The 27964-nt window shown below is 54.9% G+C and overlaps 9 protein-coding genes and 1 non-coding gene across 10 annotated transcripts; 7 read left to right on the plus strand and 3 right to left on the minus strand.

The window, feature by feature from the left end:
• Positions 1-1796: 1796 nt before the first annotated feature.
• GUITHDRAFT_107025 (hypothetical protein) lies at positions 1797-4322 on the plus strand (the record flags this gene model as incomplete). Its single annotated transcript, XM_005834035.1, has 13 exons — positions 1797-2469; positions 2527-2727; positions 2780-2829; positions 2879-2947; positions 3030-3112; positions 3157-3211; positions 3267-3432; positions 3497-3584; positions 3630-3759; positions 3820-3969; positions 4026-4094; positions 4151-4181; positions 4234-4322. The coding sequence occupies 13 exons, from the start codon at positions 1797-1799 to the stop codon at positions 4320-4322; spliced, it is 1854 nt and encodes a 617-aa protein (XP_005834092.1).
• A 33-nt stretch (positions 4323-4355) lies between these two features.
• GUITHDRAFT_107026 (hypothetical protein) lies at positions 4356-5743 on the minus strand (the record flags this gene model as incomplete). The annotated part of the gene is made up of 3 exons (XM_005834036.1): positions 4356-4438; positions 4492-4553; positions 4602-5743. 3 exons carry the CDS (start codon positions 5741-5743, stop codon positions 4356-4358), a joined length of 1287 nt encoding a protein of 428 aa, XP_005834093.1.
• A 2427-nt stretch (positions 5744-8170) lies between these two features.
• GUITHDRAFT_94045 (hypothetical protein) lies at positions 8171-10374 on the plus strand. The gene is made up of 7 exons (XM_005834037.1): positions 8171-8210; positions 8721-8961; positions 9016-9099; positions 9157-9267; positions 9319-9636; positions 9683-9796; positions 9843-10374. Exons 2-7 carry the CDS (start codon positions 8812-8814, stop codon positions 10119-10121), a joined length of 1056 nt encoding a protein of 351 aa, XP_005834094.1. The 5' UTR covers positions 8171-8210; positions 8721-8811; the 3' UTR covers positions 10122-10374.
• Positions 10375-10429: 55 nt separating this feature from the next.
• Positions 10430-11665, minus strand: GUITHDRAFT_137723 (hypothetical protein; the record flags this gene model as incomplete). Its single annotated transcript, XM_005834038.1, has 1 exon — positions 10430-11665. The coding sequence occupies one exon, from the start codon at positions 11663-11665 to the stop codon at positions 10430-10432; it is 1236 nt and encodes a 411-aa protein (XP_005834095.1).
• Positions 11666-13109: 1444 nt separating this feature from the next.
• On the plus strand, positions 13110-15249 carry GUITHDRAFT_86445 (hypothetical protein). Its single transcript, XM_005834039.1, has 7 exons — positions 13110-13178; positions 13233-13361; positions 13412-13453; positions 13507-13653; positions 13704-14864; positions 14986-15056; positions 15106-15249. The coding sequence occupies exons 1-7, from the start codon at positions 13139-13141 to the stop codon at positions 15157-15159; spliced, it is 1644 nt and encodes a 547-aa protein (XP_005834096.1). The 5' UTR covers positions 13110-13138; the 3' UTR covers positions 15160-15249.
• Positions 15250-16288: 1039 nt separating this feature from the next.
• GUITHDRAFT_137725 (hypothetical protein) lies at positions 16289-17243 on the minus strand (the record flags this gene model as incomplete). The annotated part of the gene is made up of 2 exons (XM_005834040.1): positions 16289-16345; positions 16419-17243. The coding sequence occupies 2 exons, from the start codon at positions 17241-17243 to the stop codon at positions 16289-16291; spliced, it is 882 nt and encodes a 293-aa protein (XP_005834097.1).
• An 843-nt stretch (positions 17244-18086) lies between these two features.
• Positions 18087-18823, plus strand: GUITHDRAFT_107031 (hypothetical protein; the record flags this gene model as incomplete). Its single annotated transcript, XM_005834041.1, has 4 exons — positions 18087-18440; positions 18496-18534; positions 18584-18685; positions 18731-18823. 4 exons carry the CDS (start codon positions 18087-18089, stop codon positions 18821-18823), a joined length of 588 nt encoding a protein of 195 aa, XP_005834098.1.
• Positions 18824-21652: 2829 nt separating this feature from the next.
• GUITHDRAFT_45360 (hypothetical protein) lies at positions 21653-21949 on the plus strand (the record flags this gene model as incomplete). Its single annotated transcript, XM_005834042.1, has 1 exon — positions 21653-21949. A coding segment is annotated over one exon (297 nt), but the record flags the coding sequence as incomplete, so codon positions are not given.
• A 2460-nt stretch (positions 21950-24409) lies between these two features.
• On the plus strand, positions 24410-25624 carry RPL11e (large subunit ribosomal protein L11e, cytoplasmic). Its single transcript, XM_005834043.1, has 3 exons — positions 24410-24424; positions 24918-25071; positions 25187-25624. Exons 1-3 carry the CDS (start codon positions 24422-24424, stop codon positions 25567-25569), a joined length of 540 nt encoding a protein of 179 aa, XP_005834100.1. The 5' UTR covers positions 24410-24421; the 3' UTR covers positions 25570-25624.
• Positions 25625-26484: 860 nt separating this feature from the next.
• GUITHDRAFT_t47 lies at positions 26485-26556 on the plus strand. The gene has a single exon. It is a non-coding gene; the product is annotated as a tRNA-Gln (tRNA).
• Positions 26557-27964: the final 1408 nt, after the last annotated feature.

Below are 27964 nucleotides of genomic sequence, written 5' to 3' on the forward strand. Positions count from 1 at the left end.
CATCTCTCCTCTCACGCACATCGCGGTCAAGGGTCGAGACGAGGAGCTTCGGTCCATCCATCGCCCGATCGCCTCCCGTTGCAGCTTGAAAGGAAGTCAGAGAACCTCAGGGGCTCTGCAACCCAGCAGGCTTCTCGTTCCCCCCCTCCCTCCTCCCCCTCCCCCTCCTCCTCCTCCTCCTCCTCCTCCTCCTCCTCCTCCCCGTTCTCGATCTGGACAACAAGGAGTCAGGCTACAAACAACAGGCGTCTCACCAACCTGCACATCTTGAGAGGAGCCATATCGCTCCCGCCAGTCCCTCCCAGGCAGCTCCGTTTCCGGCAATGTGCCGTCAAGCTCTTCCTCCTGCGGGTCCGACAGCTCGTCTGGAAGAGCCTCCTGTTCGCGTGCTGCACGAGGGAAAGGAGTTCCCTTGTAGTTTCGTGAAGGGGAGGGAGTGTCGGCCCCATCCGATTCGACCTGAATCATCAGGTCCTTCCGCGAGCTCTTCCTCTTCGCAAGAATCGAGGTCGTCTGAGAAAGAAAGACACGGGAGTTAGGGGAGAGGAAAGAGCAGGAGGGGAAAGAGAGAGCAGGAGGAGGTGCAGGGAGAGGAGAAAGTTGAGATTGAAGAGGAAAGAGAGAGGCAACAAATGTTCGCGTGCTATACCGCTGCAGACGAACTTATGTTGAGACTGTTGTCCATGCTCGGCTCGCCTTCCAAGGTGCTGATATTCTGCGAGCTACCAAGGATGGTGGAGGGAGAGGAGACTTCAGCGCCCAACGTTTCAGAACTCTGGGGGGAGAGAACTTCACTTCCACATGCATGACTGTGAGGTGATGTTTGTTTGGCCGTACCTTGCTTCCAATGTCCAGCTGGACTTGATGGCTCGGTGAAGCCGCAACTGCAATGATCGAGGGCTCAAAGGTGAGTCTCTTCTCTACCTTGCTGGAGGACGTCTGTGCTTCAATTGCCTGACGCGGAGACTCGGCATAATCGAAGCCATTCGGCTGAACTGCCAACCCGGTACGCCCTCCAAAGTTCCTCCCACCTCCTCTCCCTCCTCCTCCACTGTTCATGTCTGTCATCTCACTCATCTGCCATGCATCAGCTCTCCCACTAGAGCAAGGATGGAGGAGAAGGAGAGACGGAGGGAGGGAGGCAGGAGAACTGTTCCCTTCGCTCCTCTCTTCATTGTTCCTCCCGCTCCCAAAAGTCCAGCCCTGCCCCCAGCCGTTATTCCAGACCCCTCATCCCCTCAATGACCTGCCGGCCCTCGGCCCGGCCCAGGGCCCGGCCGGACCTTTGCGATCACTTCACTGATCAAGTAACTTGAAATCGTGCGGGGAGGTGGGTAACAATGGGAAGGGTAGTAGCAATGGCGGCGGAGGGGAGATGAGAAGCGAGGAGGAAGCGACGGACACACGAGGAGAGGAGGAGAGGAGAGGAGAGGAAAGAATCGTCGACAACGGCACGAAATTCGGACCCTCCGAGGGATGTTTGGGGGAAGCGAGGAGCTGAGGAGAGCGTTTGGTTGTGGTGGTGTGCGGCGAGGAATCCGGATCGTGGGAGGGGCCGAGGAGGGTCATGGAGCAGTGGAGTTGGAGGAGAGTGGAGGAGAGTGAAGGAGTGAAGGAGTGACCTCCTCCTTTGTGCACGGAGAGGAGAGAGATCTGTTAGGACCTGCCAGTCTGGCGGTCCCGACCCGGAGGGGGGCCTTGCCACGTGGAAACGGCATAGTCCGATACCGACCAGGCTGCAGGGGCTAAGGCTGCAAGCTGTAGAAGCCTCTTGGTGCTAGGAGATCATTGTCGAGATGTTGGTGTGCGCGCATCAACTCCGATGGTTCGCCTTGCTGGCCATCTTGGGATGCGCCCTTCCCGAATCCTGCTCGCAGCGCAGGGGGGCGGTTCCACGGCCCAACAAGGAGGGGAGGCTGGGGTTCGAGGAGATCGTCTTCAAGAAAGTCTACTCGCGTGCTGACACGCCGAAAACTCCTTCCAAGTCGAACAGAACTCGACTCGCCCGAACTCCCAGGGGGCGCGGGAAGCGCGAGGAAGCGTCGGAGGCGTCGGGGAGGGAGACGACCCTGGAGGCAGTGAAGCCTGCGGCTGCAGCTTCCAACGCCTCCTCCAAGACAGGAAGCAGGACCGTCAAGTTTGTGAACGTGTCCAAGGGATCGCGTTCGCACGGGGCGTCAGCCAGGAAGGCGAAGAAAGAGTCGAAGCGCCTTCGGTCGGAGAACAGCCAGATGAACTCGGAATCAAACCTGATGCTCAGTGAGGCAGAGACAGACTACAAGTCAGAGTTCACCGACGTCGAAGACAGTCAACAAGTGTACGACAGCTGCAGAGACCCTGAAGTTGACAGGATCTTTCCGCCCCTACACAACCAGACAGGCGGGGCGAAGGGCATCAGCGTGAAGTGGGATGTACCAAACTCCACCATCATGCAAGATGACACGATGAATCATGAAGGTAGCGAAGGAGGTACGTCTGATCGCAGTCGTCCGTGCAATCATCCTGTCTCACTGCTGTCACCCGCAGTCGATGATGGCTCCTTTGCTCCTTCCACCGCAGATCCCAGCGATGACGAGCTGGTTTCGAATGCTCCTGGCTTAGACGAAGAGTGCCCGCAGGAAGAAGTGCCATCGCAACCATCAGGGCTGACGAGGATGGGACTTGGGATCTTACGTTTGATTCGAACATCTGTTCTAGGAGAGTTGTCACCCATCAAGGAAGCTAAAGGTTAGCCGAGATGCCCGATATGAGTTTGCAGGCTTGACTCACTTCTTATCAGCAGAGAACGTGAACGACAGCCATGCTACGATCAAGGTGTTTGTCTCCAGAGTAGTCACGAGGATTGACAATTGAAACGTTTTTTTTGCCGTTGACGCAGCCGAGCGAGGATTCGCCCCATGCCTTGTCGCCTTTGATGCCGAGTCAACAGTTGGGGCCGGAGAACGTGGTATTGACACTCTACTTACGTCTCATTTCAATTGATAAGAAGCAAACAAATCGAGTTCAGTGCTGAAGTTTCATCTTCTCAGACAAAGAACCAGTTCGCGCTGCCAACTGTTGGAGGATTGTTCCACAACATCGTGTCCTACCTGGCAAAGAACAACACTGAAAGGTTCCTTCTTGTCTTTTTGACACCCGCAATTAACATTGTCTTAGTCGAAAACAGCTTGTCGTTCATGAGACTGCAAGGGGAGCGCAAGAGAAGAAAATTGTAGTTGTCATGTGACCAATCCCTGCTCCCTAGCTGACTCTTGTACTGTCTTCAGGTAGAGAAGGTTGAGTTGGAGGAACCATCCTACATCACTGTCAAGATCAAAGACGAATGCAAGGATGACAAGGAACCCTCTGAGCTGAAAATCTTTCCGATCCGTGAGAATAAGGCTGCTCGAACAAAGCGGAATGTGAAGTGCGTAGTGGACGAAGGGGTTCCAGGTATTCTTTCAACGTCATGTCCTTCACTTCCCGTTCATTGTTTAATCTTTCACAACCAACGCAGGCACACCATTCGGATCGAAAATCGTCCGCGTAGTGGGCGTGAGACCGACTACCTACAGACTGTACCAAGATAACGAGGATCGTCGCAGGTCAAGAAAATCCTCTTACGTTTCAACAGTGCTGACGTCTCCTAGGGAATCCGAGAGAGAGAATGAGAGAAAGCAAGCTTTCAAGATGTTCGGAGGGATTTCCAAGAAGGCACGATTCTCGAAGCCGAAGAAGACCGGCATCTCGTGGTTTTGGGGGTCGCAAACCCAAGACAAGGTGCTGAAAGCTTCACATGTGGACGCATGATCTGATTCCGCTTGTCCCTTCCCTTGCCAGGCGGCAAAGAGCAAGTACAACTACTCCAACATGCTCAAAGGAAGCATCAGATCCAGCAGCAATGCCAAGAGAGGAGCTGTCTACAATAGCAAGATATGGGAGAGGCCTCAATCGGCTGTGAATATGTCGCCTGTTGGGAGCTCCTTCAAGGTTCGTCCCGTTGTTTTGCCTTTGGTGTTGTAAGGATATTTTGACTCCCTCCTCAGCAACAAGTGTTGGAGGCTCAGGACACTTTGGGTTTCAACCCTCTCATGTCACAAGCCAAGGAACTTCCGGTGTGTTGTGAATTCATTGAAAGGTATGACATATGACGAAGAGGAACTTTTTACAGGTTGGAAGTGCGCGGGAGTCTCTCAAGAAAGGTGAAGCCCGTCCTTGTCTTTTCAGATCGAGAGTTTGACTGCTTCCGTTCAGGCTCAAGTTTCTTGAACGAGTCTCCAGGAGCAGAGTCAAAGCTGCTGGGGCAGAACAAGATAGCGAGGGCGGAGATGCTTGGTTTCTAGACTTCAAGATTTTCCTCCATGGCATACAAGGTTTCATGCATCGGCTTGAATCTCTTCGGCCGGTCGAGCTGCTAGCTCGGTGCCTTCGCTCCTTCCCTTCTCGATGCCATCTGGCTCTGCTTACCGCCATCAACGACCCTCCAGCCACGACGACAAGATCAGGACATACCTATGAAGTTTTCGTAGTTTTCTAGAGCCATACGATGCTTCTCCGCGATGTAGGCGATGGAGCTAGACACGAGTGAGGGGAGAATGCAACATCGCAAGAATAGACCCTACCTCCCCAGAGTGAAGGCAAACCCTAGCAACAGGACGGGAGAACCAGCCCAACTCCAACTCTCTCCAAGTCCGGGGTATATCAACCCCAAAAACATCCCGAAGACCCAGAGGCCTACGACACGGCCTGACCCGATCATATTTGCAGGGATCATACCATACTGATGTCTCAACCACCACATGATCGCAGTCCGGCCGAAGGCACCGAACAGAACCAGCAGCACCAGCCCGGCGATCATCGGGTACCGCCGGGCGGAGACGATCAGGTCGACGGTGCTCTCTACCGACCCGTTGTCCGATCCCGGCAAGATTTGAGCAAAGATCAACAAGATGATCCAACAAGACCCTTGTATCAACCCAATGATCACGTTCAGAGACCAGGGGTCTAGACCGTCGTCCACGAAGCCAAGCTCTCCTAGCAGACACTCAGTGGCTGTGCCGACTGCGTTTCCCGTTGAAAACAGTATTCCCCATAACCAAAGTTCGCCTTTCACGTGCATCCCAAACAGTACGATCTCGTTCCCTTGCTCGGCATGGTGAAAGTCTTGTTCGACACTCTTCTCCAAGCTTGACTCCGACAGAGACAGCGACAGCGTCGTTGCGCAAAGCCCCACCAACGCTCCAGCTATGCAGCCCGCAAAGTACCGGGTCATCTTCGACTTCTTTGTGATGTAAGCTGAACCAAAAGCTGTGATCACAAGGATGCCAGCCTCCACAAGCACCCAGCTGCCACTGGGAGGGATGAACAGCAAGCTCAGAAAACCGAAGTACAGCGCAACCATGTCGGAGGCTGCAATCAGGCAATATCTTGACTTTGGCAACTGATGCGGCACACCAAAGTATTCACGGACGGTGTGGATGTTCGCCCAGGGAGCACAGAGGAGTTTTGCTACACTCATCAAGTAACACAGGAACATGGGCTTCACTAAACGTTCACCTTCTGCACCTCGCAAGTTCAGAGAGCTGAAGCTTCTAGCAGAGTTCAGGTTGACAGCATGCGCAAGATACAGGACGGCGACAACCCCCACAAGTTTCGGGCTGCACAATGACAGATACTTATGGAGAGCATGCTTTCTTTCAGCAGCCGGCTGTGCCCTTTTCTCGTACTCGAGGGCACAGACAGGATCCGTGTACATCCTGCTCATCTTGCTTCAGAAGAAGCTCAAGCTTCTTGTTGTACGGAGAAGCCAGCCTGGTGGACTGCTGGTTTCAGACTGCACTCAGCGCAGCAGGTGCAGCAGAAAGAAATAGATCGGCAGGAGCCAGGCAAGAGAAAGAATAGGAGAGGAGGAGGAGAGTTGGTGGCGCAGGATCAGAGAAGCTGTTGTGGGCGGAGCAGGCAGAGCAGTGTCCTGACCGATGCCTAGTGGGGAGCTCTTTCTGAAGGGAGGGCGGGGGGGAGGTAGGGGTATTTAGGGACAGGGGAAGAGTCGTACTTAAGCCTATCACATCATTAGTGATAATTCATAGGTAAGACGTTAATGCAGAAGACCTATCCACTCCTCTTTCTCTTTCAAATACCACCACCCCTCAGGATTGTTTTCCTTCCCACCCCGCGCACGATGAGCCCCTTCCATCACCCCACTAACCTTTGCCAAATAGGGAAAACTACCCTACCCACCCCCTATTCATATTGAGTGTTTTAAAGGCAATGGATTTTAGTTTTTAGTACCCCCATTATTCACACCAATAACACCGGTGGGACCCATCACGTCCCCATGAGTTTTTACTCACTGAGTCAGCGGTGAAGGTGACTGAGGGAATTGCACGACCCGGTGACCCGGCGTCGCCCGGTACGGTACCGTCGGTAGCCGGCGGGCCCGGACTCGCCCGGAGTGACCGTGGCCCCGGCCGGCGCGGCCCGGCGGCGGGCCGGGCAACTTTTGCACCCGGCGTACGGCCCACTGGGCCAGCCTCGGGAGTCAGCCGCCGGCCGCGGCCGGGCCCGCGGCCCGGCCGCAGCCCGGCTCAGCGGGCTAACACACAGTGGCACTGCCACCGCGGCGCCGCACTGTCACTGCCGGCCGCCCGGCACTGCACTGAGGCTGGGCCGGGGCCACGCTCAGTCCGGGGCAGCCCCGCCCGGCCGGCCGGCGGGGGGCCAGGCGGCCAGGCACCGGGAGTCTCACAGGCTCTCACGGTGAGTGACAGTGACAGCCACAGAGCCGGCCCGCCGGGCCCCGGCAGCGGCCGCCCGGCGGCGCGCGGCCCGCCACTGGGCGCCGGGCCCCCCGCCGGCCGCGGCCGCCGGCCACTGACTTCGAGGCTCCGCCGGGCCGGGCCGCACAGCGTGACCCGCAGTGACCCCCGCGTGGCGGCCGGGCATGCCCGCCCGGGGGGCGGGCCGGGCGCCGACTCAGGGCCCGGCCTCCGGGGCAGCCTGAGAAAGCTTGCCGCCAACACTGGCAAGTGGGCCGACCAAGTTCCGGAAGCCTTCAAGCCCGGCCAAAAGAGCTGCAGCGGCTTGCTGAGGGCGGGTGGCCTGTTCGGGGGGACTAATCACTGGGGTAGGGTGCTCATTGTAACTTATTACTGAAGGGTAGGGTCTTCCAAGGACCGGGTAGGGATTCAAATCCCATCGCAGAATATCAACCGGGTACGTTACAGATCGAAGTAGGTAGGGTAGTAAAATCTCAATTACCTTGGTGGGTAGGACATGGAATTGGTGGGTAGGGGTCTCAAAGATGTAAACTCCGGGTAGGATCGGTAGCATCAAGGGGTGGGGGTACTACATGGCTAAAAGATTGATGGGAGGGGTGTAGCCACCACGCCCTCGGGCTCCGGGCAATTAGACCACCAGGGGTGGGTAATGGAAATACCGGGTAGTCCCTCCATAGATGTCATGGCTGGTCATCGAAACTTACGAAGGCAGACCTCGGAGGATACGGCTGAAACATTAGTGATTCACTTACAATTTTTGTTGACTTGTGACAGCATCCCAGCACACGTGAACAATTGCTGAGAGAAAGCATATCGGGATACGGGGTAGGGTACACATATACAAAGGAAAGGGGGTGACGTAGGGTGGGGTCAATAAGGTTTTAGAGGGGTCAGCTTCAGAGAAACAGTGGGTACTTGATGGTGATTAGGGGGTGGGGGTGGAGGCAGCCGAACAAAACTTTAGTCAATTTTGTCCTCCTCTTTTCGAATGGCCGGCGGTAAAGAAATACCGAAAGGGGTCATATGAGGATCCGGAAAATGTATTTAAGGTTTAGTTATCTTCGTTGTGGTAGCCAAGGAAGGTCAGGATCCAGCCTCTTGGGAAAGCTACCTCATGGACTGATCACGCGTTCGGACGCTTGCAAGGTCTTTTTCCCTGGGTATACAAGATCCTAAAATTTATAAATATACGTATAGGTAAAATTCATATACCTCTACTATATCATCCACAAATCCTCGGCCCCTGTTGGGGGCGGCACTACCTTCCGATGTAGCCCCACACCCCCAACAAATAATTTGAATGGTACTAAAATATTACTTGAGCTAAACTACAGGTACAAAATGTCAGGGGTATACAGGGTATGTGGTTGAAAAATATGAATCGTAGGGTAGTTTCTGGCTGAAGAAGAGGCAGGTCGGTTGCGGCGGCGCGGCAGTGGATGAGTAGCTTAGGTGGGTAACAAACGTGTTCTGGCCATGAACAAGGAGCTGTTTTTGCATTCATAATGCATGTTCTTATCGATCTGGTAGTTTCTGTGTTTTGTCTTGTGCAGCCTACGTGCGATCTTGAGCCGATGGCCTAGAATGCAGACGTCATCTCTCGTGTGTCGTTTTTTTGTACTAAATTGTTAGGAGGTTCGCGTAATGATTGCATGGGCATGTGGTGATATGCATATTTCTCTTGATAGGTGATACTTCTTTATATCCCAGTTCTTCAAACAGTTGTTGTACACAAGCACTCTCGCTCTTTTAATTTTTCACCTCGCAAAGCTTGAAGAGCTTGATCTGTTTTTCTATTGCCTGTTTCTACGACGTTCTTATGCTGGATGCATTTTCCTTGTTGCAGTTGTGATGTCGGGTGACTGATCCTTCATTCGCTCTGCAAGCGAATTGCATATTGATTTTGTAATGTCACAATTTTTTTGCCACTCATCGTGTATCTGATTTCTCCTGCATTTACAGATATCTTTGAAAGAAGTTAGGGCTACTCAAGATTTCAAGTAACAAAATTTGCGGGTGCAAAGGAGTTTAGAGAACAAGAGATAGTGGGAACATGGCTGATCAAGACGGAGACAAGAAGCCACTGTTGACCGATGAGAAAGTGATTGGGAATGGCTCATTTGGAGTTGTGTTTCAAGCGAAACTTGTGGAGACAGGCGAAATTGTAGCGGTGAAGAAAGTGTTACAGGATAAGCGATTTAAGGTAGATGTCTGTGCTTTGATTCTTGTATCTTGGCTCATGCAATGGCGAAAACAGAATCGCGAACTCCAAATCATGAAGCAGCTGAAACATACTAACGTTGTTGAGCTGAAAAGCTGCTTCTATTCCAAAGGGGACAAGGTTAGATTGATTTTCCACTAGTTCTTGTTTGATGATTTAATCGATCATGTTTTACAGCCAGATGAAGTTTATCTGAATTTAGTCCTGGAATTCGTGCCGGAAACAATATATAGAATTGTAAAACACTATAGCAGAACGAAGCGCGTTGTTCCAGGTGTTTTTATTAAGGTGATATCATCCCTTTCTTCACTTATTAGTGCAAACTGAGATGTGTTTCAGCTTTACATGTATCAGGTTGCCAGAGCACTTGCATACATTCACCAGCTTGGAATATGCCATCGAGATATTAAGCCACAGAATCTTCTTCTAGATCCGCAAACTCATGCTGTCAAATTATGTGACTTTGGAAGCGCAAAGATGCTCGTCAAAGGAGAGGCGAACATTGCATACATCTGTTCTCGTTATTACAGAGCACCGGAACTTATTTTTGGAGCGACTGATTACACAACGGCAATCGACACTTGGTCTTACGGATGCGTTTTTGCGGAGCTAATGCTCGGACAGCCCTTGTTTCCTGGTGAGAGCAATGTGGATCAGGTACAGTTTCAGTGATCTCGATGCTGTTTTGTGAACTTGTTTGCAGTTGGTTGAGATCATCAAGGTTGTGGGAACTCCAACAAGGGAAGAAATTCAATGCATGAATCCGAACTACACAGAATTCAGGTTTCCTCAGATCAAGGCTCACCCATGGGCAAAGGCAAGATGCAACTTCTGCAACATCTGCAGTCTGACCCTGTTCTCAGGTTTTCAGAGCAAAGGCACACCCCGATGCGATCGACCTGATTTCGAAGCTTTTGCAGTACATCCCCGAAAAGAGGGTAACCCCGATGCAGTCCTGCGCTCATGCGTATTTCGACGAGCTGCGTGATCCGAATCTCCACCTCCCTAACATGAAACTGCCGCCTCTGTTTGATTTCACCCCCGAAGAAGTTCGCGCGGGAGGGGAACTGATGAGAAAGCTCATTCCTCCCCATTACCAGGGTCAGTCAAGTGGTGCTGCTTCCTCTTCAGAAAGGCGTTAGGATCGATCAGAACACAGGAGAAGGGCGAAATTGAGGGATGGGGCATGCAAATTTCTTTGGATGGGGAATGGACTCTTCTACATGTCAGATGTGTGATCAGCTTCTTGAGGTCGAAACGAAGTTGTTTACAAAAGCAAGTCAAATCTCCAGATGCTGTACAACATTCTTGTACAAATCTTATTAGATCTGTTGAAAGTAACGAACATTTTAATCCTAGCTTTGCAGTAGCTTTGCAGTAAATCGTTGGTATATTGGATCACGACAAGCAAGTCTTGTTGCATCGAATCCATGCACGTCAGTAGTTGGTTTCAATCCATGGAGCAGGGAATGAGGCACAAGACTTGACCAGGCGAGATCGCAGAGGGGTCGGAGATGTCAGGGTTGATCTGAAGAATCTTCTTCACCGTCGTCCTGAAACGGCTGGCTACATGCTCGAGGTCTTCGCCAACTTTGATGGCGTACAAGGGCCCGAGGTGAATGATGGCGTTAGTTGCAGTGATCTCGTCCGGATCTCCGAAGGCCGTGGTGGGCGAGAGAGGATCAGGATGGAGCTCAGACATGCCATTGGTGTTCCACAGCTGCAGCCAGTTGGAGCTGAAGTCGAACCTCCTGTTGATGGAGTGCAGAGAGTCCCCAGCCTGGATACAGTACTTGCACTTGGGGACGAGGACTATAATGCACCTCTGGATGGCGAGGATAGAATTGACGTCTGCGTCTGAAGCTACGAAGCAAGCGGTGAAGTTCTTGTTCTCATGACCTGGCGATGCTTTCCAGCGCAGGCATTTCTTGCAAGGCCCCGGGGCATAAGAAGGAGGCTCAGCGCTGCTGACAGGGAACAGCGGGTTGAGAGTTGAAGGGTAGGAGCTGGGCTGACAGGTCGAGTCGAAGGCCGCTGCGTACGCTTGGTCGACTCCAGTCAAGAAGATGTCCGTATGTGTTCGGTTGTACTGATCCTGCGCTTGCACACAAACTTCCAGGTCACACCCAACTGGACTGTGGAAGACCTGGCCATCTAGCGGAGAAAGGGAGTCGAAGACGATCTTAGGGGCCAGCACGGATACGTAGAAGCACTTCTTGACGGAACAGCTGATCATGTTGGTTGGCATCGCGACCACACAGACTGAGTAGTTGGTCCCGACCTGCTCTCTGTTGGGCGTCCACAAGAAGCTCTTGCAGACGCTCGAGTAAGGGTCGGTCAGGGTCGAGACTCGAACTTCGCCATAGCACGAGCTGGGCATGAACGATGCTCCGTTGGGCAGCCCTGGGTCCTCGCTCGCGAACGCTGAGAGCTGCTGATCGGAGTTCCACCAGACCGTCACGTTCATTTGGAGCTGCGAGTCCGGTATCATGAGCATGTTCTCCGCGGGTATGCTCCTGGGCCCATAGACCGGCATGTTGTTGACGGAGCGAGTCGGGTCGGTCACATCCCCCTTGATGCCCAGGCTCGCCTTGAAGTCGATGTTAACGGCAGGCGAGCATGACTGAGCAGTGCAGTCGCTCCATAGGACTGCCAAGACGAGGATCGAGAGAGGCTTGAGGTGCATTGTGCGATGTCGCACTGGCAGTTGTTCAGAGAGACATGCAGCTTCTTGGGCCCCGCCGTTACAGCGATTGCTTGCCTGGAAACAACAAAACGCACGTCAGATTCGATTTAGGCATCTTGTCAAGGGAGACAATCGTATCGTTGTTCTACTCTCCGATATTCCATCTACAATGCGTCACCCCGAGACTCTCCCCTGCCGCGCCTTCTCAGCCTGCTCCTGAGGTTCCGAGCCAGTCTGCCTCCACGTCAGGCTCCCTTGCTACCTTCAAGTTCAGTACGGTTCCTGTAGAGTCAAGTTTGGCAACTCTATCAGACCCTTCCTCCCTCAGTCCCTTCGAGTCTCAGTCCGTACGAACCCATCTTCTGGGACGTACCACTGTAATACAATGACATCATATTGCCACCATCTCCTTCATCTCCCCCCGCTGCCATCGACACGCCGCATGGACGGGGCTGCCCCGCCATGATCAGCTGCCATGATGATCCGTCAGTTGACATCACCGTTACGTATAGTAGATCTTCTGTAACGTTCTGATGCAAAAATCGGTTAAGGAACGTTACTCTTGCAGGAAGGATAAGAGCAGGTAGCTGAGCTGCATATGGGGTAGGGGTGGTCATTAGTTACATCCTCAGATTTCAGTACCGGTGTTTTTAGCACGATGAGAGGTATATCACCCTACTTATATTGGTCAAAGTAGGGGTAGAGATGCACCTCGGGGGGTGTGGTGGACATATTAACAGAAAGTGGTGGGTAGGGGTAACATAATTTGAGATGCGGCAGGGTGGGGGTGTGGAGTTGAAGATACTGGCGGGACCACGTGGAGATGGTGGGCATGAGCAGAGGAGGGAGGGAGAGGAAGGGAGAGAGAAGAGAAGGAAGGTGGGGAGGAGGGGGAGGAGGGAGGAAGAGGAATGATGGGAAGGAGGAGGGGGGGTGCCGAGGAGAGTTTAGGAAGGGAAAAGCAGTTGTGATGGCAGGAGGAAAGAGATTTGGACGGTGTAGGGAGGGGAGGGGAAAGTAAAGTGGGGAAAATGAAGAGCGCAGAGGGAGAAGAGGATGATTTTCAGGTGGACTTGAGGTCAGGGGAGAAGGAAAGGACGTGGTGAGGGATGACATGCAAGCAATAGGAGCAGATGTCGGAGAATGAGAGTGCAGAGAGCAGAGGGGGGGCGGGCACCTTTTGGTTCTCGTTACGATGTCTAGCGAGAGTTGCAATGACTCGCCATGTTTCACTTTGGAGAGAAGCGATTGTGAGTTGAATCGATGAAGAGTAGCACAGTGATAGGTGAGATTTGAGCTGATGGGCAGCATTCGGGTTCGTTGTTGCATACCTACAAGCATAGATGCTGTGCCATGTTGTCCTCGCAGAGTTGGGAGCCGCGCGACTCCGAGGAAGAACTTGAGTTGACATGAGGAAGAACTCGAGTTGACTTGCGCATCGGACAGGTCACTGCTTCATGTGAATTTCGGGGAATGACAAAAAGTGAGGCCGAAAGGGAACCACTAACGAGCGGTAAGCTGAGCCCCTCGTCGGAGCCTGAGGCTGGCGGCTGACGCCTTGGGGCAGAAATGGTTGAAATGGACTCCACCCATCCAAATCCGATCGCGAACCCCTCGAAACCCCATGTGAGCAACGTGAAATGGACCCCCTTCATGACCGCCGCCTTCTTCTTCCTCGTCATCATGAACTGGCCGGGTCAGGCTCCTCTCGCTCGCGGCTGCGCGCGGGGCTGACGGGTGCTGCAGGCGAGATGCAGTTTGAGGGGAAGCCGATCCCAGCTGCCAAACGTAAGTCTGCGGGCTGGCTGCCTCCGGTCGGAAGGGTCTGAGTCCAGCTCCAGGTTGCCTTGCTATCCTGGTGTCCGTCTCCACCCTGTGGGCTACAGAAGCAATCCCCCTCTACGTGACGTCCTTGCTGATCCCCGTCTTGACGGTTGGTAGCGGTGCCCTGCTGCCTCTTGCGGGCAAGTGCAAGCAGGGCGATACAGGTGTGCGCAAGTGCGATGATCGCTGTTTGCCATGACTCGTGTTTGTCCAGAATGTATCGCTGCTCAGTACAGCCCTCTGAGCCCCAGTGCAGCTGCGAGGGAGATTTGTGGGCAGTTCTTCGATCCTACAGTTCTCTTGTTCATGGCTGGATTCTCGATCGGGGCAGTGATGGAGAAGCAGCGGCTCTCTAACATGATCGCCAGCATCCTTCTCCGCCCTTTTGGAAACAAACCTGAGAATGTCCTGCTGGGCATCATGTCTCTCGGCACGTTCCTCTCCATGTGGATCAGCAACGTTCCCTCGTCAGTCCTCTGTGTCAGTCTGGCTCAACCTATCATACATCAGCTGCCCAACAGGGACCCTTACGCCAAGGCGCTGCTGATCGGTATTGCAATCAGCAACAACATCGGGGGAATGACAACGCCCATCGCTTCTCCTCAGAACGTCATCGCGTTCAACTGGTGCAGCGTGACAGGAAACCCTGTCTCCTTCATGGGCTGGTTGTGCCTCACCATCCCTTACTGTGGTATCCTCTTGCTGGCTGCATGGTACATCATCCGCTTCCGGTATCCTCCCCAGCTGAGGACCCTACAGATCTCAGAGCTGACACGAGAGCAGCCGAGGATGAACCCGTCACAGGTCCTGGCCTTGGGCGTCACCACCTGCACTGTCGTGGCGTGGGCATTTTGGAAGCCTCTCGATCTCGAGCCGATCTTCGGCTCCATGGGCTTGCTGGGGATTATTCCGATCGCCATCTTCTTCAGCTCGGGGCTTCTTGACAGGAACGACTTCCACAACGGCCTCAACTGGTCTGTCCTTGTGCTCATCGGCGGAGGGTTGGCCCTTGGGCACGTGATGGAACGCTCCTACCTCCTCCACATCATGTCGTCGACCATCCAGGAGTCCCTCAGCGGAGCGAACCTCTGGACGTTCACAACGGCCTTCTCCTCGTTCATGGCCATCATCGCCAACTTCGTTTCGTCGACGGTCGCCGCCATCATCATCCTGCCCGTCGTTGCCAACGTGGGCAAGTCGATCGGGCAGGCCAACGTCATGATCATCGCCTCCGTCTTCATGGATTCCGCAGCGATGGCGCTGCCCGTCTCTTCCTTCCCCAACACTAACTCGTTCGCTGTCCTCCGGAGAGGACCAGTTCCGACGATCGAGGACGGCGAGGACGAGAACTCCAAGGATGGCAGCAACAAGTCTGGTAGGATCGACTTATTCTCGTGATCCCCGTTCCTCCTCCTCCTCAGCATCATCATCATCATCACCACCACCACCATGCCCCCCTCCTTATTCTCACAGGCTCCTCTCTCACTCTCGTGTAGCAGGCAATGGCTCTGTGCTGGAGGTGCAGGATTACGTCATCACCGGAGGGCTGGTGACCCTCGTCGCTCAGGTCCGTCCAGCCTCGTCTGTGCCATGAGACCTGACGTCTCTCCTTGCAGCTCGAGGTCTCCACCATCGGCTTCCTCCTCCTCCGCGGCATCGTCGGCAGGTGATGGAGGCACCGAGACGTCCGCCCGCCCCGGCCTTGTTTTTGTTGTCTCGATTATTCATTTTTGAGAATACTTTACACGCCCTAGCTCGCCCACTAGGTCCATTCCTCCTTTCCTCAACTCCCCCCCCCTTCCCCCTCCCTTCCTACCACAGCAGCACGCCTTCTTTTCCCTCCCTGTCCCCCGCACGGGCATCTGACTACCTTGAGTCGTTCAGCTGCCGCCAGTGCTGACTCCGGGATATGATAGCATCCACCTCCCTCAACGCCTCCTGGCTGCTGCTCGACAGCCTGTCCCTCACCTTGCTGCTGGACTTGAGGAAGTGAGAGGCTGGAACCCGCTGAAGGTCAAAGGAAACTCTCTTGCCCCCTCTCATGATGTCAACGTTGATCGTCGATCCTACCGGCCCCTTGATGAAGTCCAGAGCGCCCCGCGCGTCAACGTTGGCCATGGAGATGCCATCGACCGCGAGGAGAAAGTCGCCTGGATGGACTCCGGCACGCTCACCCGGGCTGCCTGCTGCCGTGCTAGACAAGAGGAGGTCAACAAGGTCGGCAGTTTGCACAAGTGCGCCTACCTGGACACTAGCAAGGCTCCATCATGCCTCTGTTGCAGTTGGATCCCAACTTCTCCTTCCTCCTTCCACTCTAGCGGGTCTCGATGGCGCTGGCCCCTCCTCGCGTCGAGCTCTTGGGGGCTAGATGCAGCAGCAGATTGTGCAGGCACGTGGGAAGGGGGGTTGCTTCCTTCATGATGGTTGCTGACGACCTCTACCACCCGAGTCTCATCGCGGAGGACGCGAGGGCTGCTGGGGAGGACAGACACATGAGCTGGGTTTTGACTGTGCCTTCCTTCGTCATTGGACTTGGCATGCTGTTGCAAGGGGATCTTCGACGACCGGTCAGGTTTCAACTCGTTATGAGTACTTGCGGCATCAATCGGACTATCCCAGGTGGCGGGTTCAGCACTCCCAAGAAATCCCTGGAGGAGAGTCAACACAAGACGCAGGCACATGCATGAATGTCAGACACGCACCAGGGAATCTTTGTCCCTTGTAGAGACAGCCTGCTGCCGTTCGACCAGGAATTGAATCTCCTCACCTTCTCTGACCAGCCCTGCGATCGTATTCTCATCACATCGACGAAGAAGAAAACAGCAGGAATGGTATCACCGAGGGACACTCTTGATCCTACCGGACCGCAGATTTTTTGGGCGATCGCATGGCCATCCATACCATGGACATTGAAGTCATCCACGCTCACCAAGAAATCCCCAGGACGAATCCCAACTCTCTCAGCAGGTCCGCTCTCCCTTACTTGCTCTACAACTATCTTCCCGTCTTTCCACTTCTTCAGCTGCAGCCCAACACCGCAAAGTTCGGGGCCCTGCTTCTCCAGCACTGCCTCGCCTGCCGTGTTTGTTGCACTGGGGGCTGGACCGACTGCCAAGTCAACACGAGGAGGCTGAGACTTGCCTTGACTGGGTCCCAAGTACATCGAAGCTTCATGCGCCCATGTTGGTCTCTCAACTATCTTGACATAGGAGGGAAGGGACGTGTTCAAGTCATGCAAGTGCCTCTGAACTTCGATCCGCCGCTGCTCCTGAGCATCCAGCTCTTTGAACCTCTCGATCGCCGAGACTATGTCATTCAGCGCCGCCTCCGACGACCAGATCGAGTCCCTTCGCTCCAGGGTGCGGAACAGTTTCACCTGGTTCTGCCTGATCGCCACAAACACGCTCGTGCCCGGGGGGCCCGACAAGGCCTCGACCACCTGCTTCTGCGTCATCCCTTGCGCGCCCTTGTTCTCGATGTACAAAATCTCGTCTCCTTCTCTCACTCCCTCCACCTCAGCCGGGCTCCCTTCATGCACATGCACTACGATCACCCTGCCATCGTGTGACTTGCATGTCTGGATGCCCACACCACACCAACGTGCGCTCGGCTCCTCCATGGGCGGGTACACATCCCTGGACATGTACATGTACATGGGTGAAATGCGGGCCGCCTCCCCCTGCTGGGGATCCTTGTTATCCTGCTTCATCAGGAGCAGCTGGCTGAGGTGTTTCATCCCATCCGAGGAGCCCATCGTGGCTCTGGCAGGGCTCCGTGAACGAGGGTGGGGACGATGTGAACTCCCTTCCATCCTGCTGTTCAGCCAAGGGGTCTGCATGGACTGATCCAAGTTCTGCCTGACTTGCTCTTGCTCAGGGAGGTACCTGCTCGGAGCGAAAACACTCGGGCTGACCGAATCAGACTTGAGATCTTTCATGAGATGTACAGAGTGCGAGGCCTGTCCTGTCCCTCTCTTCTCGTCGAGGAAAATCGAGGAACTACTGAACGACTCCTCGTTCTCAGCTGAGCCTGGTGAGGACGAGAAAAGATTCCTCCTCCTCGGCGTTTGGACCCTCAAGGGACTTGACCCTGTCAGTCCTTGGGAGGTGTCAGAGAGTCTTGCGTGATGAGGCTCCTGGGAGTTCGCTGCTTGCCGCCGTGGGGGGGTGGTACCGTGGTAGACGGAAGAGGTCGGAGCAGCGTGCGATGACGATGCTCTGTGAGAATGGGCAAGGTCAGTATCCTCTCCGAGACTGCGACGGGACGATCGCATGGCTGGAGGCTGCAAGGAGGGCGAACCGTCCGGCCGAGGGAAAGTGAAGGGAGGAGAGTTTGTGGAGGCCTTGCCATATCCTGCTGACTGAGGAGACGACCATCCGAGGGAGGAAAGGCTGTGGAGAGCAGTGGGCGGAGAGTGTCTGGATAGAGAGGGAGGAGGAGGAGGAGGAGACGGCGACGTTGGGGCATGCGGGCGGTCACGATCCTCTGCCCCTCCCCGTAAGATCCGCATTTTGCCCTGCCAGGAAAATTCCGATGCAGAAGAAGGGTGGGTGTATTTTAGCCAGGGAAAGGGGGGTAGTCTGGTATAACCAGCAGAATGGCTGAAGGCGCAGAGCAGGCCCAGGAGCGGCAGAGGTTGGAGGGAGGGGAGCGCGAGGACGAGGACGAGGACGAGGACGAGGACGAGGAGAGCCATGACGACGACCATGACGAGGAGGAGGAAGACGACGACGACGATGAGGACGATGAGGACGATGAGGATGATGAGGACGACGATGACGATGAGGAGGGCGGAGGGGGGAGGCGGCGCAACGTGCGGCCTTCCGATGGCAATGGGCTCTCCCTCAAGCTGATGCGATTCTTGCAACGCTCTGAGTTTGACGAGGAACTCTACGAGTTTCTCTACCATGGGCTCTCAGATATTACCGTCGCCCCCATAGGCGAAGAGCAGGTACGGTGCTCTACCTCCGCAGCGTCCCTGCAAGCGCTGACGATCCTCCCCGCAGCCGCTGCAGCTGTTCTCCCTCTATCAGGCGTTCACAGATGTAGCCGATCCTTGCACCGTGGCACCTCTCTAAACCTCCATGTTGGCAGATGTTCGACGAACGGTTCCGTCGCTTCATGTCGCAAAACGGCTACTCTTCGTTAGAAGCTGTCTACAGGAAGCTGGAGGAAGAAAACTCCAACAAACCGAGGGTAAGCAAGGTATCCCGCCTGGCCCTGCTGACGGCTGCATCCTAGACTAGAAGGTTTCTCAGTAGCCTGCATGCTGGGATGCAGTACGAGTCCTTCGTTGAGCTCGCCCTGGAGTTTCAAGAGGCCCCTGACGAGTGATGGAAACAGAACAGGAAGAGGAGACCTCCAAGTATGTCTAACAACTGTCGCGTGAGGGATCGCATGCTGGCTGAGTTTGATCCCGACTTCTGTGCTTCTTGCTTGCGCCCTCCACGTCCTCCACGTCCTCAGGCTTCGACATCCGATGATCTTGTCCGACGAGCTCTTGATGCCGCACCGTACGGAGTCCGATCACAGAGAAACACTTGTCATATCATAAGTAGTATCACAGAGTTCCTACAGTCACTGTCACTCCGGAGTCACGCGGTCCTGCTGAACTTCGAACAGGCTCCGATTCGCTGCCAGCCGCCTCACCGTGGCCCTCAACTTACTGAACTCATCGTGGCTGAGTCAGCGGCCTGGCGGTCACCGGGTGCAAGCAGTGGCACGGTGAGGGCCTCTCGCCGCCAGTGCGGCCGGTCCGATCCGAGCCGCCGTGACCGTCCGGTCGGCAGCCTCAGTCCGCCGGGCGCCGGGAGACGCACTTAACTGCGCGCAGGACAATTCCCCCGCGCCGGCATGCGGGATGCGCCCGCGCGCGGCCCGGGCCGGCCGGGCGGCGGGCCCACACTCCGTGCCCGGGCAGCCCTGAGTCGGCGGGCCGGGCCCATCCGGCCCAAAAGTAGAATTGACGCAGAATGATAGTCTAAAGCATTAAAAAAACATTTTGAGGCCAGGCCAGGCCCCGGGTCACCGTCCAGCTCTTCTGGCAGAGCGGCTGTGACTCAGTGACAAGTGACTCTTGCTCAGCCGCCACTCCGGGGCCGCCCGCCGGGCGCGGCCCGCCGCCGCCTCGGAGCCGCCCGGCTGCCAGCGGCCGCTGGCACCGTACGGTACCGTCAGCCCCTCCCGGTCCCGGACGGTCCGGCCCCCGAGCCTACGGCGGGAGCGGCCTCGGCTGAGTGCCAGACCATCGCCGGGACGCGGGGGGGGCCGCAGAGTCGGCCCGGATCCGATGATCATCGTCCGGGGTACACGGGCAATCATCGGCGGCGATCATCGGATCCTATCATGGCATCAGTGATGATCGGATCGGGACCCTAAAGCCTGGCGTGCCGCACTGAGCTGGCTGCGGCCGCCGGGCGGCCGCCTGGCCCGGCCGGGCCGGGCACCGTGAGAGTCGGACCGGCCGCGGTCTGCCGCCGGGATCTGTCACATCTGTGCACTGAGTGCCCAGCCTGATCCGAGGCTGTGCCACGGTGCGCGGCCCAGGGCTGTGCCGGGATAGCAGGGAAAAGAGCGGGGATGAGGGTAGTCCATGCGATACGGCCATGCGGGTAGGGCGAGAGAAGGGGGGAAGGAGGGCGAAGAGGGATCGGTCGTGGGAGGAGTGAAGGAGGGCGAGCTTGGAGAGAGGAACCAGCTGGTAGATGGATGGTTGAAGGAGGCAGATGTGATGAGCAATGACAAGGTGAGAGGAAGACAGTGCACTTAGAATCGCTATCATGCTTTAGGTATCACGACCTGCCTTGTCGATGAGATCAGAACTTACCATGAGCGACTTGTCGGTCGTTTCAAAACTCTCACTCTGACCATGCTTCTTTCTTTGTAGTTTGGAGCTGAAAATGCCAGGCTGTCAAGGCCCTGCCTTGAAGAACCTTGAAGCATATCTGTAGTGCTGGACCTGATTGCCAAGTACCAGATGCTTTCCTGAAGAGGAGGATCCTTTGAAGTCAGCTTCAACCCGCTTTCCGGAGCAAACCTGCACTCGGCCTCTCTGTTGAAGCTCCCTGACTGACTATCTCTCCCCCTCCTCGTCAATCCCCCTTCGGTTCCCCACCTTCGCTTTCCCCCCTTCTCTTGCTCCTCCCCCTCCCTTCTTGCCTCGTTCTGGCGAGGATCAGGAATCTGATCGACGTTCTGTTCGGCTGTTCTAATAAGTCAGCTATCATGCGTAGCAGTGTTTTATTGTGCTTCCTCCTCCTGGACCTTACGATCAGTGCGATCATGGGCTTTTGTGGCCTCCATGAAATAGAGCGAAGAAATTTCGTGCTTGGCCGTCTATGGAAGGCAGACTCGGACACCTCGCGGACAAGAAGGGTTCCTCTCCTTCCCTCCCTTATCCTCAGGGGTGGTGGAAGTTCCTCATCCCAGGAACGAACAGAAGAAACTACTAGCAGCGAGGACTTCACCGTACTGAAGAAGGAAGATACACAGCAAGCCACTGACTACTTCAAAATCTCAGCGGACAGGGAGAAGCAGGTCCAGGCAAAACTCAGCGAGATGAAGGATTTCGACCAGAAGGCTGCGGAGGAGCGGAAGCGAAGGATCGACATGGCAGTCAAGCATGCTCAGGATGTCATAGAGAACATCACGGGTGGGTATACCATGTATGGCGACCCGCCAGCGGAGCAGGCAGACCCGATGCTGGAAAACTTGACGGTCTACGATCCTTGGCGCCATGATCCCTACCAGTCCAGTCTGGCGTTCTATGAGAACAGACCCGTCTTGATCAACTCACTGCAGGAGGACTACGACAACAGTTCCAAGACAAGACTGCTTCCTCCTGGCGAGTTGAGTTGGTACCTGCCTGACGGAAGTATCGCTCCGCAATACGGCAATGCGCCGGGACAGATGGGCTTTGGGACCAGATCAGTTGGGGTGGACGAAATAGCCCAAGGTCTGCTGTACACGAATGAATCATACGAACCAGATGCGCAATGGAGGAAGGACGACGAGGAGTTCCTCAGGAGGATCAAAGAGGAACGAAAGGCCTTCGGGGACGATTGGTATCGGTTCCTGCCCGAAGAATTCGAGGAGTATGAAGATGAGAAGAAGATAGAGCAGGGAGAGACGATAGATAATTTCAATTTCGAGATGCTGGACTGTGCAGTGCAAGGAGATAACATCAGATTGAGGGAGTGGGTAGCTAAGGGAGCTGATCCTGACGCCATTGATACGCGAGTTGAGTACCCCGAGAATGGAGAAGCTCATGGTAGCTTCAGAGCAGTCCACTACGCCACGATGTTCGGACACAGGAGGACTATCGAGTGGCTGCATGCTTACGGCGCAGACATGAATGCACGAAACTACATACAAGAGACTCCGCTGCACCTAGCGGCGACCGGAGACCACCTGGACTGTGTGAAGGCTCTTCTCAACATGGGCTGTTCTGTGAATGCGGTGAGACAAGCTTGCATCCTTGGCTTCCTGGCATGATGTTGGGCAGGTGGATGCCAACGGTTGGACACCGCTCTTCAAGGCCGTGCTGTGGAAGGCAACGGACGAGCTCATCATCACACTCGTAAAGGCTGGAGCAGACCTCGACATGTGCAGATCATGACCCGACCACGACGTTGATGACTCACTGTGCTATTCCAGGCTTGACGACCTGGGTCGGGCACCGATTGACGTGGCGAACAAGTGGAATCGAACTGAGACGGTTGGGAAAGACCTTGTGCCTGTATCTCACCTTCATCAGTCTGATCCTGTAAATCGTGCAGATGGAGCTCCTCCTCTCCCTGGGTGCGAAGCCTGCCCACGTAAGTTTTGGTCTTCTGTCCCTCGCGTCTTGTCAAACTTGCACTGTGAAGGTCCCTGGGACGTATTGCGGGTCCGCCGCAGAACTACAAGGCTGCATATGGGAAGGAGCTAAGGTGGTTCTTTCCGAGGCAGCGCGCGATGTCTTGAACCTCCCCAAGAGGAAAGAGGTCAGTGAACGGCTTCCCCCTCCTCCCTCCACCTGCTCCTTACCTCGCCGCAGGTGATCGAGCAGAAGATGTTGGGGAAGTGGGGGTTTGGTCCCATCTTCGAACGAGACGAGGACTACGGGACATACTTGGACGCCCTCAACATCTCTGACTTGCAGTACAAGCGCCTTCAGGAGAAGTTCGCCGATGCCCATGACGGGCCTCTCTACCCAGGGATCGTTGGGACTGTCGTGAAGGTGACTGGGTCCTCCTCGACCTGCTGGGCCTGACGCGGGGGATGGCAGTGCGACCACGAGTGGCGGCAGAACGGCAAAGGCTACTCCTTAATGCCCTACGAGGTTGAAGTCTCCTTCGGCAATGACCCGGAGGCGCTCGAGCGATGGGGGGTAAGAGACGCGCTCCCTCTCTCTTGCAGTCTGCCGTCGTCTGAAGGGATGCCCGGTGGCAGGTGAAGGTAGATAAGCAGGACGAGGACGGCCTGCCCGTGGATCAAGAGTACGCTGAAGGGTCCACCAACGAGATCAAGTGGTGGTACACTGCAGAGGTCTTGTTGTGAGCAGTTTTGAGGCAGGCTCGCTGACCTCTGCCTGCAGTCGGTTCGCCTTGCGACGCCTGAAGAAATCGAGCGATCCAAGGTAAGAAGTTTCAGTCGCCATGACCCTCAGCCGGAGTCATGGCTGCTCCTCCTGTCAGTGTGACCTCTGTTCGTTAGGAGCTGTTGAAGCAGAATGAACCTGCGCCGATGGATGATGGGATGGATCTGGAGGAGCAGGACTAGCGGCCGCGAGAACGAGTCGGCGGTTGAGCAACCCTGGCAGCCGGTGACTCGTGACGGTGATGGTGCGACAGTGTCATAGGATCATCGGCTGAAACTTGAAAGTTTCCGAAGTTCGGCCTCGGTTAGAAATGAAACGTAAAACTTGGGCCCGGCAACTTGCCGTTGAACGCCGCGGCCGCCCAGCGCCGCCCGGCCAGGCGTTGAGGGCCGGGGGCCGGCGAGCCTTGAAGCGCCGCGATTTTTTATATGTTAGTTACCCCCCAGTCAAGCCCAGTCAAGTCACTGCCGCCTGAGTACCATTCTCACTGGCAGGGTTCGTGATTTGGATCCGATGATCCGAGCGATCAGTGTGCCCGCTGGCTCGGCAGCCGCTGGGAGAGCCTCAGCGGCTTCAGGCTTGGAACCTCGGTCCTAAAGGGGCGGGGGCGGCCCCCGCGCGCGCTCCTGGATGATCAGTGTCCACCGGTTAGCCTCTCAGCAACGGCCCGGCCCCGGGCGGAGTTCCGGCGAGCGGTGGCAACCCGGCGGGCCCCGGGCCCGGTGAGGCCAGCCCCGCCGGCGGCGCCGCGCCCCCGGGGCCCCGAACGCCGGACTCCGGGAGGCTCGCCGCGGCCCCCGAGTGTCGGACTCGCGAGTGTGGCGGCTCGCCCGGCGTCCGAACTTGGTGACCCGGCCGCCGCACTCACGGAGGCCGCTGGGCCCGGCACCGTGGCTGTCCTCAGTCCTGCCACTCGCGACCCGGTACTGCCGACTGCAAGGGGACGGTCGGACGGTCCCGCGCAGTGCCCGGCGCCGCCGGCGGCGACCGTACCCGGCGCCCCGCCGGCCCCCGGGGGCCCGGTGAGTGACTCCGGGCGCCGGCGGCGGCCCGCCCCGCGCCGCACCGTGCGCCGGGCAAGTTGCCAGCCCGGGCCGCGGCCGCAATCGGACTCCGGGACTCCTGGATCATCCGCGGCCATCGGATCCGATTGCCCCGCGGGCTGACCCGACCGTGACTGCGCCGGGCGCCACTCAGCCCGGGCCGGGCCGCGGCCAGGCCCACCGGGTATTGAAAGTTTTACTCATATTTTTTAGGCTGTAGAGCGATGAGGGGATGAGGGCAAAAGTGAACTCAAGAGTTTCACTCAACTCAAAAAAGAATCGCACGAGCGAAGCCGTACGCGAGGGACCATGGTGAGTGTACGCGCGCGTGATGGAGGAACGGGATGGCAGCACACAGTTGAGGCATGCAGCTTGAGAGACAACGATGCTCTTTGCCTGTATTGTTGTTCAAAGTCTGTTAATGCAATCTTCTCGCCCCGTGAACTACTTGTAACGCTCAAGAGGTTGTGGATGCAGGCTGTTGAAATTTCATGGAGGAGTGTGTATGTACAAGAAATTCTTGAACTGTTTGCTCGTTTTCTAGTCATCTGTTGTTTTTCGCGAGACCGTGCAGTTATCGAGTCTATGAAGAAACTCAAATTGATTATTGTGCCGCTTGCTGTGTGACCAAAGTCGACTATTGTTCTTGCCCGTCGGCCCTTGTTATAATCTGTCCTTGTGTTCATCGGATCTCATTATAATCGATGTTAAGTCTGTCACTATGATGACCATGCAAATGGAGCGCCCTCACTTTAAAAACCTAGAGGATCGCCGCCTGTGACTCGTGAATGACCTGAAGCTGCAGGCGGAGACTAACGACAAGGAGAGCAACCCCATGAGGGAGATCAAAATCGAGAAATTAGTCTTGAACATCTCCGTCGGTGAGAGCGGTGACAGGGTCACTCGCGCAGGCAAGGTTCTCCAGCAGTTGACTGAGCAGGAGCCTTGCTACTCCCGCGGTAAGATGTGAACTCTGAGCTGTTGGCGTGATAACTGGGCGATATGATTTTTGATTGCTGCTGTATCTTGTTGGTTTCTCCGTTGCACTGCGGGCTGACGCCTTGTGTTTGACAGCTCGTTACACCGTCCGTACCTTCGGTATCAGGCGTAACGAGAAGATCGCCACCTACGTCACTGTTCGTGGTGACAGTGCCAAGAATATTATCTCCAAGGGTCTTGCAGTGAAGGAGTTCGAGCTTCGTCGCAGAAACTTCTCCCAGAACGGAAACTGGGGATTTGGTATTAACGAGCACATCGATCTTGGTATCAAGTACGACCCCAACGCTGGTATCTACGGTATGGACTTCTACGTCATCATGAAGAGGGCCGGAGATCGCGTTGCCAAGCGCAAACTCAGGAAGGGAAGGGTTGGACAACGCCAGCGTATTTCTAAGGAGGAGGCTATTGCCTGGTTTGAGAAGGAGTGGAATGAGGACTTCGCCAAGGTTTTGAACTAAACAATCATGCTTTCGTTGTGAGAGCAGATATTCAGTAAAAACAGAAAAGCATGTCAAGAGGCCAAAATGTAGGTTACACTGGGTTACACTAATGGAATATTTTTGCAATCGGGTGTATTAGAGTACGATGTCATAGAACAATAGATCGTGAGATATGCACGGACAGCAACACAGAAGGAGCAAGTACAATATGTAGATGCGGAGGTAACTTGAACGGATTCTTGAGCTTATTTTCCTTGTACCTTGCAAGATATCTCTTGAGATCCTAGAGCCACAAGCTCGTTAACCCCGTGTAGAATCTACAGGGTGCGCAATGCTGCTGATCAACATGAATGGAAGGATACCAACAAGAATCATGATCCTTCTACAGATTATTAGTAAAGGGTACATGCAACCACACAACATATTTAGTGACACTTGCTCCATCACAGTAACCTATTAGCGCCTTCCACGAACCACGTCATCCCAGAGTCTAACTTTCAGATCACAGCTGCCAGGTTTTAATTTGATCATGTCGGGTTACAGGACTTCATGGAATGGTGCAGGAAGTTCAACCAGAACCCATCTCCTACTACAACATTCCGGTTCAGGAGGGCTACTAGCACATTTTATCTGTGTTGGCATGCTTTTGTGAAACAGAGTCCTGTCCTTCGAAGAGTTGCTACATGTATCTTCCCTTCGACTCCCATTCTTCGACTGCATCAAAGGACCCTTCCCCCGGGTAGGAAACCGAGTTAACCCAGGGGAACTGCTTCTATCTCGACCAAATGCTCTACGTGCTATCCTCGACCATCCTCGAAGGGAGCCACGCCTGATAGAGCTGCCCGATTTTCTACCATGAGGCACGAGCCATGTTTTCGTAGATCACCATGAATTCCTGCTATATATACCTCCGAAATCCCCAGGCACGTGACCGGACCTATGGTCTAGTGGTTATGACTCTGGACTTTGAATCCAGCAACCGGGGTTCGAATCCCCGTAGGTCCTCCTTTTTTTGTCTCCAGCAACCCTGAAATTGCTGGGTTCAAAGCTGCCTTCTCGATTTTCCTAAATGCAGACTGAGGCGCGCTCTCTTTTTGGATTCTATCTGTAAGAGCCATAGCCATGTGCTACATTTCCTAAGCCTTCTATGACCTACCTAGGTCTCAGGACCCCACGTCTTCTCGTGGCCTGCACTGGATGCTCCTTTACCACGTTTCATACCCCATCTACCCCTACCCCCAGATGTGACACGGCTCCATCTACTACCCCTGTGATGTTGACCCCACCCCCTTGATTCCATATCCAAACAACTTAGACATGAGTTGGCGGATCACTCTGTTGCTGACTCCTTGTCGAGAAGTTGAGTTAGTGGGACTCATTCTTCAAACAAGAAGTTATAGTTGTAGTCATATGTGAGAACGTCAATGCCTCCCTTTGCTCTTCCTTTGAGCATTGCTGTGGTTCTCGGTGTACAGGGGTCATTCAATTGCAGAGCAGCAAGAGGGTAGGGATACTTAGCATTGTCCCATACTCGTTGAGATGGTGGGTCTGAAAGCTCTACAGGGGGGTAGGGGGGTAGATTATCGATACGATAAATCCCTAAGAGAACAAGTCGCCAACAAAAATGAGAATAATAGTACCCACCCCTCGATTTATATGGCACGCATAATGAAAACAAGGGGTATATCCCTGGGTCAAAAAGGCATGCGGACAGGTACTCGCTGCCTTGCACGAGATGGGGTGGAGTGGTGTGGTCTGAACAGGGGTAGCTACCACCCATATAAAGGGAAAGATAAGGGTTGTTTCCGTCCACCCTTGTTTGGAATATCGAAACCTGGTAGGGGTCCTTGAGCACCCTCTTGAATTCCACGCAAAGGGGGTGGTGTGGGTCTTGCGTCTGGTAGTGCCGTTGGAAACACGGGGGTTCTCAGGAGATGGGGTACTGAATTTGAGGGCAAGGGTAGGGTGTGCTCAGTACGTACGTGAAAGGTGGGGATCAGGGATTGGATCGAGTGAGGACCGGTGTCGGGAGAAACGTGTCTGGATTGCTAATTAAGCCGCCAAGTTATCTTATGTCTTAGGGGACTATCTCAATCGACCATGAATCCCCATAGGTATGACATTTCATATATTGATAAATAATGATTCAACAATATGTGGATACCCAATTCAATTGTCAAACCATCAAATCCATTTGAAATAACAAAAAGGTAGCTAATTACAAGGGGAGATAGTTGCTTAATAGCACTATTTGGTCCTATGGAGGGGTGGTTTGAAACGACGGGTAGTGGAGGCCTGTTGTGCGCGGGGTGGTTCTAAGAGGTGCTTCTGAACTTTGCACACGACCTGAAACCTAGAAGGGGTGGGAGAAATCTTAGAGGAGGGTCCAACGGGGTGGTAGGGTGGGTAGAGA

Source organism: Guillardia theta, assembly GCF_000315625.1.
Source record: "Guillardia theta CCMP2712 unplaced genomic scaffold GUITHscaffold_27, whole genome shotgun sequence".
NCBI classification, from domain to species: Eukaryota; class Cryptophyceae; order Pyrenomonadales; family Geminigeraceae; genus Guillardia; species Guillardia theta.

Bases quoted from the DNA above. Each gene is read 5' to 3' on its own strand.
- RPL11e (XM_005834043.1), top strand. The intron at 25,072-25,186 runs GTAAGATGTGAA...TGTGTTTGACAG, and splicing joins GGAGCCTTGCTACTCCCGCG to CTCGTTACACCGTCCGTACC.
- GUITHDRAFT_86445 (XM_005834039.1), top strand. From the start codon at position 13,139: ATGACAAAAAGTGAGGCCGAAAGGGAACCACTAACGAGCG. The intron at 13,179-13,232 runs GTAAGCTGAGCC...GCCTTGGGGCAG, and splicing joins AAGGGAACCACTAACGAGCG to AAATGGTTGAAATGGACTCC. The intron at 13,654-13,703 runs GTGTGCGCAAGT...GTGTTTGTCCAG, and splicing joins GTGCAAGCAGGGCGATACAG to AATGTATCGCTGCTCAGTAC.
- GUITHDRAFT_94045 (XM_005834037.1), top strand. From the start codon at position 8,812: ATGGCTGATCAAGACGGAGACAAGAAGCCACTGTTGACCGATGAGAAA. The intron at 9,637-9,682 runs GTACAGTTTCAG...ACTTGTTTGCAG, and splicing joins GTGAGAGCAATGTGGATCAG to TTGGTTGAGATCATCAAGGT. The intron at 9,797-9,842 runs GCAAGATGCAAC...CCCTGTTCTCAG, and splicing joins AGGCTCACCCATGGGCAAAG to GTTTTCAGAGCAAAGGCACA.